This window comes from Melospiza georgiana, chromosome 4 (assembly GCF_028018845.1).
Source record: "Melospiza georgiana isolate bMelGeo1 chromosome 4, bMelGeo1.pri, whole genome shotgun sequence".
Lineage (NCBI taxonomy): Eukaryota > Metazoa > Chordata > Aves > Passeriformes > Passerellidae > Melospiza > Melospiza georgiana.
This window is the reverse complement of record NC_080433.1, coordinates 61136148-61157905: the sequence shown is the minus strand read 5'-3', so window position 1 is coordinate 61157905 and position 21758 is coordinate 61136148. Positions and strand designations below refer to the sequence as shown.

The following is a 21758-nucleotide window of genomic DNA, read 5'->3' as shown; positions in this document are numbered from 1 at the left end:
GTCTTGAAAGCATATACTTGCTTTAGGATAAGTGCTTTGTATTGCTCATCAGTCCTGAGTAGGTGCCTTCATCTCACTGCTGAAAAGCACACATTCTTTATTCAAAATCTTAAATTGGGTCTGCACTGTAAGAACTAAAAACTTAACCCAGTTGTGCAGTTACTGGGAAACAACCTACAGATTACAAATCTATAACATACATAGAGCAAGATCTATTGAAATTTATTGGGAGTAACAGCTGGGTTAAAACACTAGAGCAAGCCCTCATTGAAGGCACAATGCAGCTGATTATGTGTGCTCATTATGGAGGTGATGTGTGGTATAAATGCTAGATCATTTGGAATAAAGTTAGACTAAAAAGTAAATTAAATGTTCAGTGTGGTATTTCAAAGTAAGGTAGGTGTTTCTACACTGCAGTATTTGTATGAGCAATCCTGTCCAGCATCCTGCTGGTGCCTTCCACAGCTGCTCCTGGTGGGCTTGTCTTGCTAATGTGCTTTATTATTTCTGCTATTATGCCAAATTATTTCTGATTTTACAGATAGTCGGCATTTCACCACAGTCACACCGCAACAGAAACACATTTACAGAAAGCCAAAGACATACAGAAAATATGACAATCATTCAAACCTTCTTAGCATCAGCTTTGGGTTTTTGGCCACAACATACTGCTCCATCAGTTCTAAGAACAGCGTCCTCATGATGTCAGTGTAGTATTCTAGTTTTCCATGTAAAGCAACAGTCAGTAAAGATGCAAAATACACTTTAGCTCGAGCAGAGAACTCCCTTTGGTTTTCCAGCGTGTGAATAAACTGAAAAAGAAAACAGGTAAAATAAAGTCAGATTACAGGTTTCTGAAGAACCTCAACACTTGTCTGCACTGACAAGCAATATTATTTTAATATTAGATCTCCTAAGTGCTGAATCAAAAAGTTTTCAGAAGTTTGAAAAAACTTAAATGAAAATGTTGCCTAAATTTTGATTTTAGATATACAATATACTAGACTGACCTAAGGAATACTTCTCTAAAAGCTTATCTAAATACTTCTCTAAAAGCTTATCTAAAAGTATGTTTTAATTAAATGTAAAATAGTCTTCTGTGACAATTTTAAAAAAGAAAATCAACTCCCCTCTCCCCCAAATTCCCAGTCCTTTCACATCAAATTACAAAGACACTAATGTAAGTACACCTGTAAATGTGCTCTCATCTGCCATGAACTCTAATTCTACCATTAACTAGCTGAGCACTAGATTCTCATTAAAAAAAAAAAAAGAGAAAAAGCTAGAAGCCTAAATCTATATTTAGGTGTCTGACAATGAGCTTCAGTTTTTGAGAGTGAGCAATTATAAGTCTCTTCAGAGCAGCTGTGAGCACTCATCAGTCTTGTTGAACAGGCCACTTGAGGAGCCTCTACCTTCATTGGGGCAGAGATTCTGGTAGATGGCTGTCCACAAGTGACTGCTGTGAGGAGCCAGGATGGAATCAGCACTCTCTGATCACATTTCTTAAAAGGCCAAGCCAAACTTGTAACACCAGTTTTTATGCTAGATTGGGAAATACCTGCTGTTTACAGCCCCTGCAATGGGGGCTAACTAGTTAGTTGACTAACTCCATATTACATGATCTGGCACAGAAGTGTGAGATACAACATGAAGACCTGTCTGTGATGCCACATATCTGCAGTGGTTACTGTGAAATCAGAACCATATGAAAATCACTTATTTTTATTAATTTTTGTTCAGTTGTGCTTGCAAACCTGCTGTCTTGCACACATGCACACAGGTGTGCCTAGCTAAGAGACAAGGTGCATCTAGTTCAGTACTCACGTTGATGAGAAATGATTTGCTGTTGAGGAGGTTGGAGAACTGGTACAAAGCCTGCTCCACGGTCTGGCGCCTGGCCTCAGGAATATCCAGCTTTCCTGTGATCATCACATCCTTCTCTCCATCTTTGGAGGGCAAGAAGAAGACTCTGTCCGTGTACGTTTTGTAGTCTAGTACTGGAATTCCAGCTTCGTTGATATCATTTGTCTGATCCTCCATCTCTATCATTAGATCTGCAATATGCAATGTAGTTCAATGGTTCAGTTTAAAAATTCTGCAGGTTTTTAATGCAATACAAGGTCTTTGAGTGCCTTGTAATAGTGAAAAAGCAACTCAGCAGCAAAAACTTATTTCATCTCACATTTTCTCTTGCTATTTTTAACAATCATCCTATTAACTATAACCACAGTTAACCCTATGGTGACATGAGGATAACTGCCTTTAGCACTGACGGTGTCCTTGTTGTTGCCTATCTGTAAAAAGGCCTTTATGGCATCTGAGTGAGCTCATATAGATGAATGTAGGTTTATAGTACAGAACAAGAAAAAGACATTGCAGTATTTTTTGTCTTGTTTTAGTTTTAGTTTTCTTTTTTCCCAATCCATATTCTATACCCTCTGAGTCCAGTTAGTTATTTTAAAAACACAGCAATCCAGGAAAGAGAAGTTTAAAGTGTAAAGCAAGCTAATTTATTAAAAAGGAAGGGGATGGCAGAAAGGAAGAAGGTTAAATGGTTCACTGAAATGGATGGAAATATTTCTGTGGGACTCAAAAGCCTGAAGTTTTCAAAAGGGACAAAAATTAGAGAATCATCCTTTGGAGCAGCTACTCTAGCTGAAGGCTTTCCAATTACCCAATATTGCTGATTGATTGGGACACCATGTTAATTAATATAGCGACCTATTGTCTCAGGAGTTTTATTGCTCTTACTCATTCATTTGCCTCTTTATTTTACAGCATTCATCAAAGATGAGGGACAAAGAATCTTCTTGTTTCCCTCTGTGTGGTATTAGAACTTCCTTCCTGCTGTCCCCTTCCTTGGCTATCTTTGTTCTTGTGTATTTTAAAGAGTTTGCACTTTGTGCTGTTGACATCACGGTTTCACAGTATGGAACCAGAATGTGCTTTGACTTCAGTGTTTCATTTAACTGGAAGTCAAGGTGGATGTAGTTTAGGAACTGGATAACTCCTTGGATGTGCATTCTACTCCCCCAATGCTTGTGCTTCGTGGAGCAGAGAAGAAACTTTCAACCCAACAGGTAGTAGGAATGTGTAACTCTCTACTGATGCCCCAGAAAGAGAAAGGTACCTTCTCCTTTCAGAAATGGGTATGAAGTGCCCAGGGAGAGGGAAGAGAGGGAGGGAGAACCTTAATAGATCCTCTCACAGTTCAAAATGTTTTTGAACTGTGAGAGGATTTGAAATGAAGTTTCACAGTTTGAAATGAAGCCTATTTGAGATTGAGTCAAACATTTGCTTCTAGTTTGTGTCCAGAACCTGGAAGGAGTTGGTTTTCCAGAGAAAGCAAGCTTGTACAAGTAAAGAACATCCTGTCCCAGAAATACCAGAAAAAACAAGACTGAGGGAGGCTTCCAGCATGGCCAAAATCTTTGAGATACTCAGAACTTCTTAAATTAATGTCAAACTCTAACCTGAAATTGCCGTTTTATTCAATCTTGCTTTTTAGCCACTGTCTGTTTTTTTAATAGAGATTATTTCAACATGACCCAACAGCAAGTATAATTCAGATAATGAAGTGACATTTCATGGTAATCATTTAGGCCAATATTTGCAAAGTTTGCACTCCGATGCCTAATTTAAGCTTTGTGATGAGTAGTCCAACATGTAAAATGCTGAGCCTTCACACATCCTGCTGCCTTCCTTGGGATGATGCCTCTGCATTTACACAGAACAATTAGCTAACTCCTCTAATCAAGCTTAAGATTTTCCCATGGTGAACAGAGTAAAATGCTATTTTTTTCCTGTGAGCTTACCAAATTATCCCTTTGTATGCTGATGGCTGCAAATAAATTTTGCAGCCTGAAAACAGTTTTTAATGTGCATACATTGCACACACAGTCATTGTGCTAAATATTAAGTGCACTGTTAGTCACTATAAAACATTCTTATCTTTGTGTTAATGGCCAATCATATTAATAACTATAAGTAAGCCCAATCTCAGCTAGTTTCTACTCCCAATTTCTAACTCTGTTCTTCCTTTAGACTAAAATAATCAATTTATTTTAATAACCTCAGCTACCTATTTTATTTTATCTACTTCTCTCATACATAATAGCAAAATACCTGCTCTATGTCAATGCCAGTAATGAAGACTACTAAGATGTATTGATTATTTCTTCCCAGAAGACAGTTTTAGTGAGCTAGCACCCTTCCTCCAGCATGTCTTGATTGCTGAAGAGGACCCACAGCAGTGAAAATATCTGTAATACCTGTGAACTCCTTCTTGCACCGGTCTCTGACACTCTCCTCGAGGCCTTCAAGTTGGGATTTAATTTTTTCATACTCTCGTTCTGCTTGTTGGCTCTTGCGTCTTTATGGAACAGAGGTAAGAATGAAAAAAAGTTATAAAATGCAAAAGTAAATAATTTGCAACAGCCTAAAGAGGGAAGCCCAAGGAATGGAAGAAGTTTTCATGGCTTTGATTTTTTTAAATACAGCTGAAAGAGAATGGAGGAGAAAAACAGCAACAGTGGCCAAAATTTTCATTCCATGTAAGCGACTTGGCACTATCATGGGCTGGTTGCTTCAAAGCACACTTGGGCCAGTAATTTAAAATCCAGTAAGAAGTAGCTACAAATGCTTTCAATCATATGTCCAGTACAGGAAGTCAGTTTGAGCAAGGATTGCTTGCAACATGTCCTGTACTGGCTCTAAGCCACCCAGGACAGTGTCTGGTTTCAAACTCAGACGGTTTGATGGAGGCTCACAAGAACTGTACAGCACATGCTTCAGCTGTACTGATATGTACCATAAGAGTGAAATCCACCCCTTCCTGAGGGACAGTATGAGGCCCTCATTACTAACCTTAAAATTGGATTAAGTAGTGAAATACAGACATATATTCTGGCCCTTTATGAAGCATGAATTCTGACATTAATATTGAAGTTTGTGTGTGGGTAATTTAGCTGGAAAAACAAAACCAACTCCGTGGTAAAACCACCCAGCTCAAACCTACAGTGCTGACTGAGGCAGCACAAATGTTGATGGGTACAGAATAAGTTATCCTTAAGTTATCTCCTCCACAAGTGCCATTTTAGCTGCCATTTCAAAAGGGTATGTGTGCAACTCAGTCTGCAGTTGTTTACTTGGGAAGCCTGGGACCAATTGTGTTTATATATAAAGGAGGGACTGGGCTGACTGACACCAAGGAATTTGGCATGTGTGAGAGGAATAAATTGGTGCTCATACATATTTCCAGCTGTAACTCCTTTTCTAAACTCTGCAGCTCATAAAAAAGATGAAGATAGTTTCTGTAGACTGAGCTGAAAACAATCAGGTAGTACCTTGAAAGCTTTAGGAAAACAAAAGCACCTAATTAGAAGAACTTACCTGTAGCAGATGATAGAAATGCCGATGATTACTATCATAGGAATAAGTACCAGTGGCAAAATTAGATTCAGTGGGATATCAGTCACACGGTTATCATATTCCACCCTTCCAAGGATCCATTCCCGGAGTCCAAATTTTACCTAATTGTATAAAAACAGACATTTGTCTCAACAAGTGCAAATGTAAGGTGGTCCACTTCTCAGTTGCACTCTAAATTCTTAGTAATTTTCACAAGTGAATTTCTAGCTCAAACTTCCAAACAAAGGAATTACTTTGGAATATTTTAAACTGACTTTGGGTCACTAGTACTTTATTCCATGAAGTAATTTAATTTTGCTCAGCTGAGGAAGAAAAATCCCAAGTCTGTCTGGCTAGAGTTCTACATTTCTATATAATAAAGGTATTTGGCAGCCTTGAGACTGCTCTTTTCATGTGACATCTTTTATGAAGTAGGCAGAAGCTGGAGGAAGAAAGAACTGCAAAGAGTTTCTTCACAGTACTACAACATCTTTGGAGAACAAATTACTTCAGCCAAGAGGCGCTGTGACAGTGTTATTGATACATGAAACTAAATTCCACAGAAAAGGTAACGTACAATGAATTCGGGAAGGTTATTGATGGTATCTCTCTTCTGCCGTTTCTTTGGCTGAGGCTGTACTTCTGGTGGCTCACAATATAAGTCCGTTTCAGTCAGAGTTTTTATATTGCAAGGCTCATCACCCACAAAAGCTTGGGCCTCATCAATTGTCATGGCTTTGTTCAGGTTACTGCCCTAGACAGAAAATAAAAGGCTGAGTTATCATCACAAAGTCTTGGGGGACAAGAAATCCTGAATTGCAACTTTCCATTTGGATCCCTTTCAGCAGCAGATATGATTTGCATTGCAGCCTACAGAACAGCAGAGAGATTGGGAATTATGTGATTCCTCTCCCTTCCTTCCTGGTGTGAGATGAGATGCCCCTTCTAGTTCCTGGGAGGTCTGTTGGGGAGGGCATTTCCAAATGCAAATGCCAGACTCAGCAGGAGGGGGCATCCTCGGCAAACCCACAGAACAGCTAAAAAAGATAGGAACTCTTTCTGAGAAAGGGTGTGGGGAGAAAAGGGGAGCTGCCAATGTCCATCATCTAGCAGAGGTAAGGGACTCTACCAAGAATTTGGGGTATGGCACCAAATGTCTATTAAGGCTTTGAGAAAAAAAGAAAGAAAAATTCCATACATGCTTCAAGGACAAAATGAGCAAGCACCAATTTTTGACAAGTTACCTTTGCATTAATAAGTTTGTTGACTTGTTTTTTGATGCCATCTGTGAAGTTTTCAAAAGTTGGGTCTGCAACATAGGCAAAGGAGTGGCTCTCATTTTTTACAACCAATTTATAATGATCCATTAGAATAACAGTGGTAATGTTATAGTTTTCTGGGTCTTCCAGTATTGGTGGGGAAGAAAAAACCACCGTGGTTTCATTAAGTCTTGTAACAACCTTTCCATAAAACTGTAAGAAACAAGACAAGAAGAAGAACATGCACATTTTAGAGTATGATTCCTTTCTGTACCTAACTGTTGATAACTTTAGACCATAGAAATAAACCTGCTGAATTTATATCCTCTCCAAATGCAAAAATACCACAGTACAAGTATTAAAAAAAAAAAAAAAAAAAAAAAAATTGATGGCAATAAATCATCAATTCACTATATTCCAGCAGTTGCCTGCAGAAGAAGCTTGGGCTATGGGTCAGTTTCCATTGCCTCCAATTTGTATGGCTCTTTACCACTGGACTGATACCATCAAATTCCTCTCAGATTAGGAAGTTAACATGTCACCCTTAATTCTGGTCATCTTCTGTACCTTTGAGTAGCTTGGGTTGATTATTTTCTGCTTACACCATATAATACCTCATTAAATTTCAATACAATCATTAGGTGAAATTTTGGAATAAAATTCAACAGCTATCACTTTACTCAAGGTAACAACTCAGTTCACCATCCTCCATCCCCAATTCAACAACTGTTTTTACCCTGACACTTTCAGTCATTCAGTAACATCAATGACAGGCAACAACACTAATAGGGACCCTCAATATTTATTCTATCACCACCTCTGTTTATCACTTCATGACTCAATGCAACTAGATAGCTTCTCCCCAACATTTCTGATATTGTCATGTAAGTAAAAGCAAACCAAAACAATAGAAAAGCTGAGTAGTCTGCAAAGTCTTAACAAAGAATGTGTACTATAGGTAATGCTCACTCAAGCTAACAGGTTGAGTATACATAAGAGGAGGTGTAAGAAATGTTGATAAACACTGTCAAGAATGTTAAATAGACTTTTAGGTTGTCCTGGGAGTCAAGATTATCAAGATAATTATCTTTTGAAGTTTATGGCCTAAAAATGTAGTCAGTTTTCATCCTAAAAATCTTTAGGGATAGGGTTCTAATGTATCCCAATCCAGCTGGCTTTGGCATACTCTAAAAGTTAAGTCATGTATATAATACAAAACATGCTCATTACAAACACTTTATGGATCACAAGACAGTCTTACACTGAAGAGCCAGCCTTAGCAAGAGTCTTATAATGTTCTTACTGGAAGATCACTTTTAGGTCTAAATCAAATAAATTGTGATCTTCACTAGAAGAGGGGGAAATCGATACTATTGGCAATGTCAGTTCCTCTTAACAGAAGATGCAAGAAGGAGTTTTTTTAATGCTATTTTCCACAAGTTTTTGTGGCCTGTTGCAGGTAGAATATGCATGAAGAAAAAAAAAAAAAAGAAAAGAAGACTTGGTTCATTGAGATGTCAGGAAAGAAAAGACACTGTGCAAAGCTGAGTGTTCTGCATTGTCTAGACTTAGATCCTGCTTCAGGCAAATTGCTAATGGCTGCATGGGGAGAAGAAGGAGAAAGATAAAGAAAAAACAAACACTTCCAAACTCTGAAATACATCTTTTATCCTTATCTATATTGAATGAAATTAATTTTAAAGCAGAATATTGCTAAGTACAAATGAATGTAAGGCAAGATGGTAGGAAAGTCGAGACTTTCCACAGGAACACCCTGAACAGACTCAGAAATATGTTCAAACCTTATTTCAGTCCAAGCCCAGTGGAGTCCAGTGGGAAAGTTTATATGCAGTTTTTGAACAGATTATATGCTGTTCATGCAGTGTTATGCCTTTGGGGGAAAAGAAAGAAAATTACCTTTTTTTGATTCATCCTCCCTGCTTCTGGACGCTCTGCATATATCACCAATGAGAAAGACTGGATGAGCTCAAAACCAGTTCCAGTTACTGTAATATTTCTCCCTCCACTGCAAGGCAGAATTAAAAAAGAAGTCAAGTCATTGCAGACTACCACAGCTATACACTGCTTCATACTGCACTACAACTGCTTCCACTGAAAAAAACCCCCTATGTGTGATGCCTATATGACAAATAGATGTCCTACAAAAAGGACTTCTGTTAAACCTATTGATGACGAAAGCATTTAAAAGATCAATGTCAACTTAAAACTCTATTTAAAACAGCAGGACTGAAAAAAGTACAAATTGCTTTGCCAGAATTTTTGGCTGTACATTGATGCCAATCTTTGTGTGCTTTACTTCTCCAATGTTACTATTAAAATCACTCTGCCTACAATATGCACATAGAGACAAAGCTGAGAGTATATTTTCCACAGGTCTGTAGGGACCTGGCTTTTCTATTCCCTTTTATTTGCAGCACATTTTTTAAAAAATAATACATTCACATAAGAAGAAGAATTTGCCAGTGGGAATTAAAGTCATTGAAGTGACATGGATTTAGAGGGATAGTAAACCTCAAAGCAATACATAAAAATAGGCTTTAGTTGATATAGAAGAAAAATAATAATTTGAATTCCATGGGGTAAATCACTATTGATCTACCAAAGAAAAATTCCAGGTCCCAAAGTCACCCAACCAAAAATGAAAAGGAAACATTACAACCAAATCCTATTTTACACAAGTGATTACTCAATATTCAAGAAGACAGGTACTAATATCTCCAAGAGAAGTCACAGCCAAATTTGTTTTTAATGTTCTGTTTGTTATGATGTTACATTTTTTACATTGACCTTTGAAAAGGGATAAAAATTAGGAAGTAAACCGAATACTTTCAAACATCAATTGCAGTTAAGACCACAAGCCCTATGTTCCTGAATGTGTGCATTGATACAGTATAGGAGTGTATTCCAAACAATTCTATATTTAATATTTTTATTACCTATTATACATATTTTAAGCCAATTGTGAAGAAAGTTATGACAAACATTTCATTACCTGCTGAAGCTGTTGACTGGCAGGAATTTGGTGACAGTAGGATTCTCACTGTATGTAAACTGCTTTGGGACAGTAATGCTTGTGCTCCCATAGTTCATTGTGACTGAAACAGTTTCAACCTTGTTGTTACGTCCTGTAATGCAGACAATGTCGTCTCCAAATTCAGTACTAGATTGAAGAAGAAAAAGAAGAGGAAACATCTTCAAGACAAGAGCAACAATTAATAAAAGGAAAAAGAAGGGAGCAGAACAAACCATGGGGGAGACTAAACAATTAGTATTTTATACAAAACCACTGAGGACATGCTGAGTGAAAGCATGGGTGGGTTTGAAGCAGCCAGTCTAGCAGAGAAAGCCAAAAGTGGAGAAATTTTTGGACATCTAAATTCTCCCACTTAAGGTGTTTTTATAGCTGCTCCTTCCGCTGAAGCCTCTGAGTGAGTTTCTTTCTGAGTGTTACATGCAGATCTCCATTGCATGGGAGGAGTCACAAAGATATAGACAAAGGACTTGTTTAATTTATAAAGGGCAGAAAAGGTTGGTGCTTTTTTAGGACACAGCTCTATATAGTTACTTGGCTTACGTACACATTGCAAGGCTGGCTACCGACTGTAACTTGAACATCCTTCTTGGAACCAGTAGCCAGATTTATACCAGAGATGGTAAGTCTGGTTCCACCTGCTTGTGGACCACTTTCAGGTCTTATTTGAGAAGGATCAGGTTTCTGCAAAGAGAAGATGGTCAAACTAAGTGAGAAAATTAAAATAAAATTTATACCAGTAAAATTTTTTATACCAGTATTATTTAGCTTAATAGGTAATATAAGTTTAATATCACTACCTGAAAAATACTAATGGAGCAATGACAGACAAATCTTCGAAAATAAAACAAAATCTTTTACTATTAATGTTGAAATAATAACAGATAATGTGAATACACTTTTTTTCTTTATTGTATTTTATGAGAATTTATACAAGTTTCAATTCCCTATCACAAAATGTAGAGTTAGCAGCCATTAAGTTTGTGAGAGCTTCCTGTTTGTTCCCTTTATCTCATAAGGCTCTCAATAACTGTGGTAAAACTGTATGCCTATTCTTAGGCAATAAACTTGCAAAGAAAGAAAATCAGAAAATGCTCAAATTCTCTTAATGTACCTACAACCTTGGAGTGGGTTCCTTAAAACCAATTAAATCAAGCAGACACACTTCAAATTGTTATAAAATTTGTTTTATATTTAAATTTCTCAACAAGTTCCCTCCTTTTGTTCTCAATTTAGTCAATGATTGTATTCTGGGAGCCCCAACAAATACCGTAAATTAACAGTAAGGGCTTTTCATGAGCAGCATGATTTAATTACTTTGTCACTAAGTAGTTTCTGCTTCCAGTTGAGAAAAGCATCCTTATTCAGGACCACACTGAAGCTGCTGAATCAAGAGGATGATGGAAGACGAGCAGGCCGCGTGATGTGGCCTCCAGCTGGCTCTGGGTGCCACTGCCTGCTGACCCCACGGCTCACCACGCCTGCAGACGTGCCACAGCCCTCGTGCCCAGGGGCCACAGCTGCTGTGTCTGCAGGCATGCCCTGGGATGGCAGCACTGTGCCCTGGGCAGGCATCACTGTGCCCTGGGCAGGCACCACTGTGCGCTGGGTAGGTACCACTGAGCCCTGGGCAGGCATCACTGTGCCCTGGGCAGGCAGCACTGTGCCCTGGGAAGGCACCACTGAGCCCTGGGCAGGCATCACTGTGTCCTGGGCAGGCATCACTGTGCCCTGGGCAGGCAGCACCATGCCCTAGGCTGGCATCACTGTGCCCTGGGCAGGCTGCACCGTGCCCTGGGCAGGCACCACTGTGTCCTGGGCTGGCACCACTGTGCGCTGGGCAGGCATCACTGTGCCCTGGGATGGCATCACTGCACCCTGGGCGGGCAGCACCGTGTCCTGGGCAGGCAGCACCATGCCCTAGGCTGGCATCACTGTGACCTGGGCAGGCAGCACCATGCCCTGGGCAGGCACCACTGTGCCCTGGGATGGCATCACTGTGTCCCGGGCAGGCAGCACCGTGCCATGGATAGGCAGCACTGTGTCCTTGGCTGGCAGCACCATGTCCTGGGCAGGCAGCTGCCCTGGTGTTGCACACAGATGCAGGATGTCAGGTCTAGGCGTGTGGCATTAGGCTGGGGCATTGCTGTGAGGGAACCTGATCCTGTGTTTGCTGAAGCATACTAAATCAAGACCTTAAGGGAGGCTGTGAATAGGTGATGCCTTTTCAGATGTACTGCTTCACCATGCTAAAACAGGCTTTTCTTAAATGAGTCGAAAAAAGTAATAAGCTTATTTCCCAGACTCATGTATATTTGTAAATGACAGCTGTTCTCCTCTTGCATAATCTTGCAAAAATAGTTGACTGATAATAAAGTCCAGGATTGGGGCTATTTCATAGGAAGGACATGCATATAAAGAAAGAGGAACGGAGTTTGAAAACGGCCCTTGCTGATGAGGGTTTCCTTGATCACTATCACACAGCACCGATCTTCCACTTGAAGGAGGAAGAGCCCTTCTCAGAGACAGAGAGCAACACGCCCATCTCTTCCTAGTCATGCAGCAAACCCCTTCTCTCACGTAGCTTTGCTCAGGCACAGACCATCTCTGTGACAGCTTACAGCTACAAAGCCAAGGGCACACCAATTGCAGGGAGGAAGGGACTGATATATTGCATTTCAGTTCAAAGCTCGGTGAGTCATCAACAGGTTTTTAAAAAGCAGCAGGAATCCATAAAACTGCATCCAACTGACTTCATGGTTACTTTACAAATTTGTTTTATTGAAGCTCAGATATTATAGCAGCACGGAAAACTCTTACGTGCTCTGCTTTTTTTATACTTTCATGTCTAAGCAACTTCCCTCTGAAGGAATGCATCATGGTTCAGCACACTTCACAAATCCACAATGACAACCGTAATTTGCTCTCGAGTCATTGAGCTTTAGGAATATGCTTTAACTAATTGGGTGTCAATTGCTTTTCTTCCCCGAGAGAAATCTGTTTGTAAACCCTTCACTCCTCAAGAGTGAGCATATGACTGCTCTCATGCACTACCCTTTGATTTAGCTTTAATTTAATACATCACTCAGGTTACAAGATTTTATATAGAGAAGTCATTCAAAGTAATTTTAAAGCATTTTAAAAGCTCATTTAGATCTATATAACCCTGTGTGTGCATCCTCATATTTGGATTTAATTGCTTGCTGATTGAAGCGAGATTGAAACAAGACGCACCAGGGTAAATAAGAAGTTTTAGGGGGTCAGTTTTAAAAATAACATTTGAAGTTTAAATTAGAATAAGTCTAGATATGCACTTTATAGGAAAAAACTCATTTGTGCTTCTTTATAACAGAATTTTGTTGCAAAAAAGATTACAATTAGAACTGTATATGAAATACACAGTTAATAAAAACATAGTTTATAAAAATAGGTCAAATACTTTAAGCATAGCCTTACCACATGGACAGAAAACCATACCTTTTATTAAGTTCAAATTAAATCCTAATTGCTATAAATTGTTAACCATGCTGAACTTCTGTGTTTTCCACAGGAATTATTATCTGCATAATAATATCCTAAGCATGCTTAGGATAGATTTCAGATTAATGTTTTCCTCAAGAACCACTAAAAAAGCAGTATAGGCAAATTCTTTCTCTGTGGACCTCTGAAAAAAATCTCTTTAAAATTTGTAGCCTTTTCCCTAAATACTACCTCCAGGTAGGAGGAGGAAGGTTAGGCTCCAAGGACAAGCTTAAAAAGAAAATTAACAAGAAACCACTAAAAGCAAGCCTTTAAACATAGACAAAGGAAACAAAGAAAGAAAAAAAGGGTTTCTGAATCATCACACACACTATTCTCTGTTACCTCAGCATAACAAATGAAAGGAAGCTTGCTAGGAACTTCAGTGGACAGCCATATTCCTTTCTCTTAGCAAAAGTGGGAGTTACAGCCCTGTTGGGTTATCTGATGGGTCCCTTAGGCAGGGCTCAGCTGTCCCTGTTGCCAACAATCAGTAAATGCAAACTGAGCCACAAACCTGAAGTCAAACCACTCAGTGTCACTGTCTTTGAAGGACCTGTTAGTGGCTGCCTGCATTTATCTCCCTAGGAATAGGGATGTAGAGGTAACCAGCCAGCAAAGTTATCTCCGAAAAACACAGCTCTAAGGGGGAAACAAAAGAAGTATCTGTTCTGTTTTCCACAGAAACTGGTTTTTTTTTTTTTCTTTTTTCTTAGAAAGGCGTCAACTCCATCTCTTGGAACTGAAAACTCAGCTACACCAGACAGGAGAACTCACCACCCACCCCTCATGCATCCATTGTGCACACACATCTCAGTTGCACTTCAGGCTGAATGGAAAACTGGGGCCAAGAACCACTCTGGGAACTAACACAGAGAGCAGCCAAAGAGGAAGTGGAATGGTTATGGCTAACCCTTATTTTGTCTTTAATTGCTGATCTTGCAGCTGTCCCTCAAAGGACAATTTTAAAAGCACTTAATTCAAAATATTCATATTTAACACATTTAAAGTAATTCTGCAAATACCAGGAGCTCTCAAGAGAATAAATAATGTGGACGCTTCATAAAGATGATCTAATAAGGAGAAGCTGAACGATGCTTTGTGTGCAGAGAAATTCTTCAGCATGACTGCTAACACTTTGTTACTATAAACTTGGAGAGAATATTATTTGATTAATTTTAACTTGCTATTTTCTGTTTCATATTTCCCCTCCTTCCCTTCCTCCTAAGGACCTGCCAGAAAAAATAAGCAGCTGAAATAAATTACCAAGAATTTTAACAATTTTAATAATAATTTTATTGCAAAACCAATGTGCTATGAATAAGTTTTATTGCTCCTCTAAAATATTCATGGATGGCTCAAAGAACAAAGCTCCATCAGCCCACCTGGCAGTCTTCTTAGGAGTACCAATAAAGGAAAAAGTAGGGTCATGCAAATGCTCAACCAGAAAGCATTTTTCAAAAATGCAATTAGGTAGATAGGATCAGGAGGAGAATGATACTTTACTGAATGCCAAGTTAATTTGAAGAAGTGCCATCAGTGGTGATCCAAGACTTCAACAAGAACTGTGCTACTTAAGGAGAAGGCAGCCCCTTCCCATGGTTCAGCAGTCAGTCAGACACATAAGGGCCCTTGCAAGGTGCCAGGTCTAATCTCATCTTACAAAGTCTTATCTTATGCAGCCTGGCAAAGCTGCACCTGACCCAGAGCTCTATGTTGCTACCAAAGTCCTACAGGAGATTCCTTCTCCTTGCAGAGGAAGACAAGGGGCAGACAGTAAATCTGTCTGTGCAAGCCTTCTTTGGGGGATAATAAAAATGCTGCTTTTACCAAGAGCCCTTTAAACTGAACTCAATCTGAATGTTCAATTGTTACAAATGGGACTGATAAGCCTCCAACCCCAAGTGCTGCAGTATCAGTGATGCTATTTTTTTTTCCAAATCCCCTCAAGGATTTCTTCTCTCCTTCTTTCTGCCCTTTTGTCATTTCAGTCTCTGAATCAGAAGTACACCTGCTGTCATGATAAATACCTCCCTTTCTTTTTCAGCCCTCTGCACCTCGAGATCTTTGTTGGCTCTGTCAGAAGGCACCCGGGGGAACTCACACTTTCTATAACATCACTGTAACATCATACTGCAGTGCTCAGTGCAATTATGATGTTAAACAGAACATTTGATAATGTGTCCTGTATGGAATTTGTAGCAGTCCTGCAATAATTCTGGAAAACATCAGCCTTTGTGAGGACTTGGCAATACTTCATTTCTCATGGACACAGTAAAATTTAAACAACCCTGCAAATGATGATTTAACCTTTGTTTTATAATTCCTTTAAGTGTAGAAAATAATTCAAACATATTTCAGTTTTTTCTATTATTTTGCTTGAAATGGAGGAATGTTTTTTCAGGTCTATACTTCTTTTGTCACCAGGAAAATACTGTTCATGTCTTCCAGGTAGTTTAATGCTTGAGCATAAATATTTTCTGCAATAACAGGCTACCTTGTTATGAGGGCTTTTTGATAGTTTAGCTTGAAAAAGCCTGTACCAATGTCTGTCAGCTGTTCAGTGGCCTGGTTTTTGAAGAGTCTGGAAAGCCATTTCCCAGCAGAGGGACTTAGTGCCACCAGCACTCCCCAGTGCCTTTCGTTCTCATGATCATGCCCTGTGTTTGCAGAAAGTGGATTTGCAGTTTTGATAAAACCTGTGCAAATCCACAGCTATGCTGTCCAGAATAAAATTCAATACAATAGTACAGTTTGGAGTGATCTTCAATCACCAGGTGTAACTTGCTCCCTACTGCACAATTTATCCCAAAAAAATTATTTGATCTAAACAGGATTTCTTGCTTGTAGGTCCAATCAGAATGCAGCCTGCTTGCAAAGGGAAATTTGAGTACTTTACACATAAATCTTCCTTAAGCCATACCTAGATGTAATAATGTTGAGTTCAAGATCTCAAAGTCCACCTTCAACCCAACTTTTCCATCTTGTATCAGACTGCTGTGTAAGTATTACTGAACTGATATGTAGTTTTCCCAATGCTTTGATAACCACAAGGCTATTTTCCTTATTGGAAGGATAAAAGTGCTATAAATAGGTTATCTCTTGTGCTTTTACACCTGTGGTTAGTACCCATCCTGCTGCTATGGTTTACCTAAAAGCAGTGGTTATCTGCTCCAAGCAGTGAGACAACACTTGTACATTGCTTTTGGTACCTAATGTTCAAATAATGACAGCATGTTTAGTAGCAAATTCATATTTCCTCCTAGTAATACCAATGCAAATGTGGCATTTAGATTCTTGTGTGCCACTGTATTATCCTTGCTTCATCAGCACAGAAGTACTGGAAAAAAAACCAAAGAAAAATATTGACAAAAAGGCTCCAGCTGGCCCAAGTATATCTGTGACTTCACGTTCAGGCCATTTTCCAGTGTCCTGTATTTTTCATCACAGCCAGAAATCTCTTCTTTGCTTGCTTTGTTTTTATCTTTTGCCCCTTTCTTAAAAATCTGTTCACAGAAATGCTGTGTATTTTTCATTGTAGTTTCATGCTTTCTGTATGCTAGAGGGTAAATTATCTCCATGTCTGTTCCACTTATAATCACATTTAGACATGAACTTGCTTATTAGCAGTGTACATGGCTGCTGCTCTTACACAGCTACTGCAGATGCTCTGAGCATTCACATTTAGCTCTTACATTTTTTATCCTGTTTATTAATCTACAATGAACTTTCAAATCTTTAATATTTTATGAGTAGCAATTAGTCTTTTTGCAGAGTTAGGAAGGTGATATCTTATTTCTTCATTTTTTTTTTACTTCTATTTTAGTAAAAAAATACTGTTTGTAGTCTGAAAATTCTCTAAGAGAGCTCCTAGCATTTTAGATCTCTGTGGTCTGCTGGTGTCAAATCAAAGCCCATCTTTTACCTAGGTAGCAATGGGTTTATTCCTTTTTCCTTTTTTCTTTCCTTTTTTTTTTTTTTTTTTTTGTTTCCAGGTTTTTCACAATTTTCTTTGCAATTAAAAATATAGAGGTGTAAAAGAGAACCATTCCCCCAGCCTCTTTTTTGCTCACCCATCTTGCATCTGAGATTGGATTTTCCAAACAGATTCATGTTCTTCTTCACTTCTTTTGTTTGCTCTGCAGCTTTCCTGGTTTGCACTGTCATGTCCAGCCAACTCACTTCTGGTCCCTTACAAACCATCCAAGAACAAGAGGAGTGCACACCCACGGAGCATCACCAAAGTTCTGCATGTCTTCTTTATCTATTTCTCTGCTTTTCCATTTGTCTGTCATCAAGCACAACATCATCTATACAAAGTTTCCTTTCCCAGAAGAATTCCTGGACATGACTCTGTAAATAAGGGATACTGCCTACTATGGTTTCCATCTGTGGTAAGCAGCTTCTAGCCCGTGAACTGCACCACTGAGATAAAACTGGTTGCCCTTTATCCTTCACTAAGGTAGAAAATCAAAGAGAGAAACAAAAAACCACCAAGGAAACTACTGGTGGATCACAAGAGGGGCCCAAAATTCAAGAACAGTTGGACAGCACCAGAGGAGAGGAACCTAACAGAGATGCACAGAAACCTTGGCATGAAATCTATGCTTCAGAGGGGGATGCTGGAAAAAGCACAACTGTGCCAGATCACAAGCAGAGACACAACTGGGAAGGGAAGAGAGGATGGTGTCAGAGTGTGGCCCCGTGATGCTGAGAGATGCCAGCTGCAGCACAAGGGGAAGCCAGCAACAGATGGAGGTGTTCAAACGGACACGATGGGCAGCAAATGGCAAAGCCACCTAAGCTCCCTTCTGTTGGCTCCTGCAGGCACTGACCTCCATTTGGGGGTCTGCCTTTGATGCAAGTGCACTTCTTCACAAGTAGGAATGGGCTCCTGTGCTTCCACACAAGCAGAGAACAGGGATGCTGTTTCCAAGACCTCATGACAGTGCACACAGATGTGGATAAGATTTTCATGAATGTACAGGCCATGTTGTTGCTGTGCCTTTATCACAGCCATCTTTCCTTCACAAGTCCTTCCCTCTCCTCATCCTGGTTCCAGCTGCAGTAAGTTCTGGCTCTTGAAAAAGTAATTTTTAACCAAAATTATCTGCCTCACACTGAAAGCCAAATTATTCTGCCAACTCTTGCACGTTATGCACACAAAAATAAAAGGGCCCGTGAAGTGCTGTATACACCAGCCAGCTTCTTGAAGGTCAAAATGTCATTTCATGGACTATAAAGGTAACCACAGGAGCTAAATTAAACCTCTGAGTGGGGAACTCAAGCTATTAGGATCTGTTCTTTCCCCCTCAACTTCCCTCCTTTCTCAGACTCAAGGGAGCCTGTTTCTTGTTTTTTCAGACAAGCCACCCACTCACAGGATATTCAAGCGGAGAATTTCCACTGTGCATTCTTGGCAGTCTGGTGCTCACCGCAGTGGCTGACCTGACCCCCTCATCACAGCAACCATAACACAAGTGAGTTCCTGCAACAGCACAGAGATGAGGAGCTGAGTCCTGCCTTTCTGGGGCTGCTTTGTCCAAACTTTACAGCATGTAAGCTGATCAAATGCTTCCAGGCACTCCAGGTGCCCAGGCAGAGCATTTGCCTGGCAATGTGCACTGTGTGTTGGCTGCTGTGGATGGGACACTTCAGTAAAGGGCTGGTATGTTAAACAACTTCTTCTTTGGACTGAAAGCAGCATCTTTTTATCATGAGGCAGACACCACATGATTTTCTGAAAACATCACAGAGCTCTTCTGACAGGTTTGATGAAGAAATGGGAGCATGCATGACTGGAAAGTCTGCACTATCATGCATCCAGTGTTTACTGGCAGCTCTTGAGCAAAATCATGAGTACTGGATGGTGGGACATGTATTTAAATGCATGGCTCAGAGGACAGAGAGTTAAGACTAACAATAATCACATGAATAAGGGCCAACTTCACTAAAACTCTCAGCTATCCAGGAGCTCTCCTGTCCCCCATGTGGACTGACACACAAAGAAGATGTACTGCAAGACTTAAGAATAAAATAAGAACCTCTGGAAGCAGATCCAGACTTCTGTGGATGTGTGGTTTATCAGCATCAATCATAATGGCAACAAGCATGTAATTTTCCCCACAAAAAACCCCACCCAAAGCCCCCAGCTACAGTGTAAAAGGAATGTAAAATTGAAGCAACAACTCAAGGTGAAAAATCAAGGAGTGAGCTGAAACCCTCCACAAAAGCCTTGAGGCACTGATCTGGTGAGAGCTTTCAGTGCAATTGCTTCAAACATCACAAAGCAAAGCAGAGGATGGATGCACGTAAGAGGAAACTGTCACATTTGGGGGTAGATTGAGGTGGAAGAGTGCACTTGTTAAATGTAACTGTGCTGTTCATTTCACATTCAAACTTCCAGTATGGTGAATGTTCATGTTTGTTCTCAGGTCAGGCTCTAATTTATCCTCCCTTCTTCCTCTTTTTGGTTATTAATCTCATTTAGGAAAATAGACATCCTGGTTTACAAGAAGTAATTTTTTCCAAGCCAGTTCCTAAACTACCTTCAGCACCTCAGAAATGTATTATACTTTTGCAAAGTTCTACCTCTAATTTCACCATCTTAGATTTATTTGAGCTTTCTGAAAAGTCATTCTAACCTGCACAGCCTAAACCTCACAAAATTGTTCAGACAAATGCTGGAGGTGCCAGAACCAGCCACAAGCTCTTGTCCTGGTGCCTTGAGTCTAAAGAAGAGGTGTTCTGAAAAAAGAATCAGCACTTGTATGGGATCAGCAAATCTGGGCCATACACATTGGAAAAGCTTAACTCCTTCCTTTGAGACTGCTTCTCACTGCCATAGCAACAAGCAAATCAGATAAAGTTAACAACAAATGAAAAAGCAGGACTGGCCTTTAGCCATGTTACTGCTCCACCTGCTCAGAGACCAGCCAAGCTGTCAGTGCTCCAGATGTACTGCATAGCTGGATATTAAAATTTAGCAGAAGTTCATTTCTATTTCACTAAACAGGAGAATGGTTATTGCCTGAGCCTGCTTATAGTGAAACAATAGAAATGTCAGCAGAGGATGACTGGGTTATCAGAATTTAATTTCATTGGGACTGTACTTGAACTGAACTCAGGCTGGATAGAGGAAATTGTGATGGGTAGGGAGACATAAAGCTTTCTTCTCCTGTTGTGGAGCAAATAGAGTATTTACTGTACAGCACAGACACTTCTGGACCAAGGCATTTTTGTTCAGAAATAATTTTAAATTGAAACCATGGCTTATCTTTTAACTGGATTTTTGACCCATTTAATGAAGGTCTTGCACATTTGTCAGTTCTGAAATGCTCTGTGCTGGCAGACAGGAAAGAAGCATGAGTCTGAGCCCCAAGTTGCTCTGACTATTGATTCTCATCAATCCACCTTTAAAAATAAATCACACTGTTCAGACTGGGTATCAACAAGAGCCAAACAGTACTACTTATAGAATCATGGAATGGTTCAGAATGGAAAGGACCTTCAATGCTCACCTAGTCCCACACCCCTGCCATGCACAGGGACACCTTTCCCTAGATCAGGTTGCTCCAAATCCCATCCAACCTGGCTTGAACAGTTCCAATAATGGGGCAGATACAGCTTTTCTGGGCAACTTCTTTCAGTGACTCACCACTCTCATCACATAAAAAATTCTTTCTTATACCCAATCTACTTGATAAGTGCTTTTGGTGGCAGATACTAATCACGTGTACGAGGCTGAGGCAGTGGGGTATATGGTGATACCTCTGGTACACACAGACACACCAGGATGAGCATCTCCAGTGGCTCCTTGTGCGCTTCTGCCCTGTCATGCCACACACTGCATTTAGAACAGTCACTGTTAAAGATGAAACTATTCTGCTTCAAGTGGTCAGAGCTCACAGTAAAAACAATAATAGTGACCAGCAGAAGGGTATCCATCCCATGTGCCAAAGAAACAGGGAAATACATGAGAGAAAATTTATTTTAGAACGGGTTTTGGAAATAAGATTATTTTCTTTCCTTCGTATATACTGAGTAGAAGAGGTTTTACACAAAGCATAGATTTTGCATGTCTGCTGAAAGAAGTCTGAAAAAAGCACTGAAACAAGACTGCAGCTTTTAAGCCAACATTAACTGATGCAACTGTCTGCTCTGCTTGTCTGTTCTCATGCCAAAGCATTTGTGCCACACTTGTAGAGGTGCACATCAGTGTGACACCCCACACTGACTTCAATCCTACAGTCCAAAGTTGGCTTCATTTTCTTGTGGAATTAAGGGAAATGAAACTAGAAATCAATATCATCAATTTTAATGTGTGAATTGTATTATTTGTCATTGCTTTCCATATTGTAAAAAGGGTCCACATGGAAAGAGTCTTGCAGTAAATAAAAATGCTCTTTATCAGCTGTTGGCTTAGGTGTCTGATTTTTCAGTGGTCTCAATGCAGGCAGAGACTGACACACAGAGAGTCTTGGACTTGCAGGAAGACATCCACCTTGGTAATGCTC

At 39.8% G+C, this 21758-nt stretch overlaps 1 protein-coding gene across 3 annotated transcripts in view; it reads right to left on the bottom strand.

Moving 5' to 3' along the window:
* Positions 1 to 21758, bottom strand: part of PLXNB2 (plexin B2) — a 251221-nt gene that overhangs the window by 22785 nt on the left and 206678 nt on the right. For all 3 annotated transcript variants that reach the window (XM_058022296.1, XM_058022297.1, XM_058022295.1), the window contains exons 19-27: positions 10271 to 10407; positions 9685 to 9852; positions 8589 to 8697; positions 6657 to 6884; positions 5990 to 6166; positions 5395 to 5534; positions 4275 to 4375; positions 1828 to 2057; positions 631 to 812 (exon numbers count right to left, since the gene is read on the bottom strand). In XM_058022296.1, the coding sequence (XP_057878279.1) occupies positions 631 to 812; positions 1828 to 2057; positions 4275 to 4375; positions 5395 to 5534; positions 5990 to 6166; positions 6657 to 6884; positions 8589 to 8697; positions 9685 to 9852; positions 10271 to 10407 (1472 nt within the window). The remainder of the gene's footprint in view (positions 1 to 630; positions 813 to 1827; positions 2058 to 4274; positions 4376 to 5394; positions 5535 to 5989; positions 6167 to 6656; positions 6885 to 8588; positions 8698 to 9684; positions 9853 to 10270; positions 10408 to 21758) is intronic.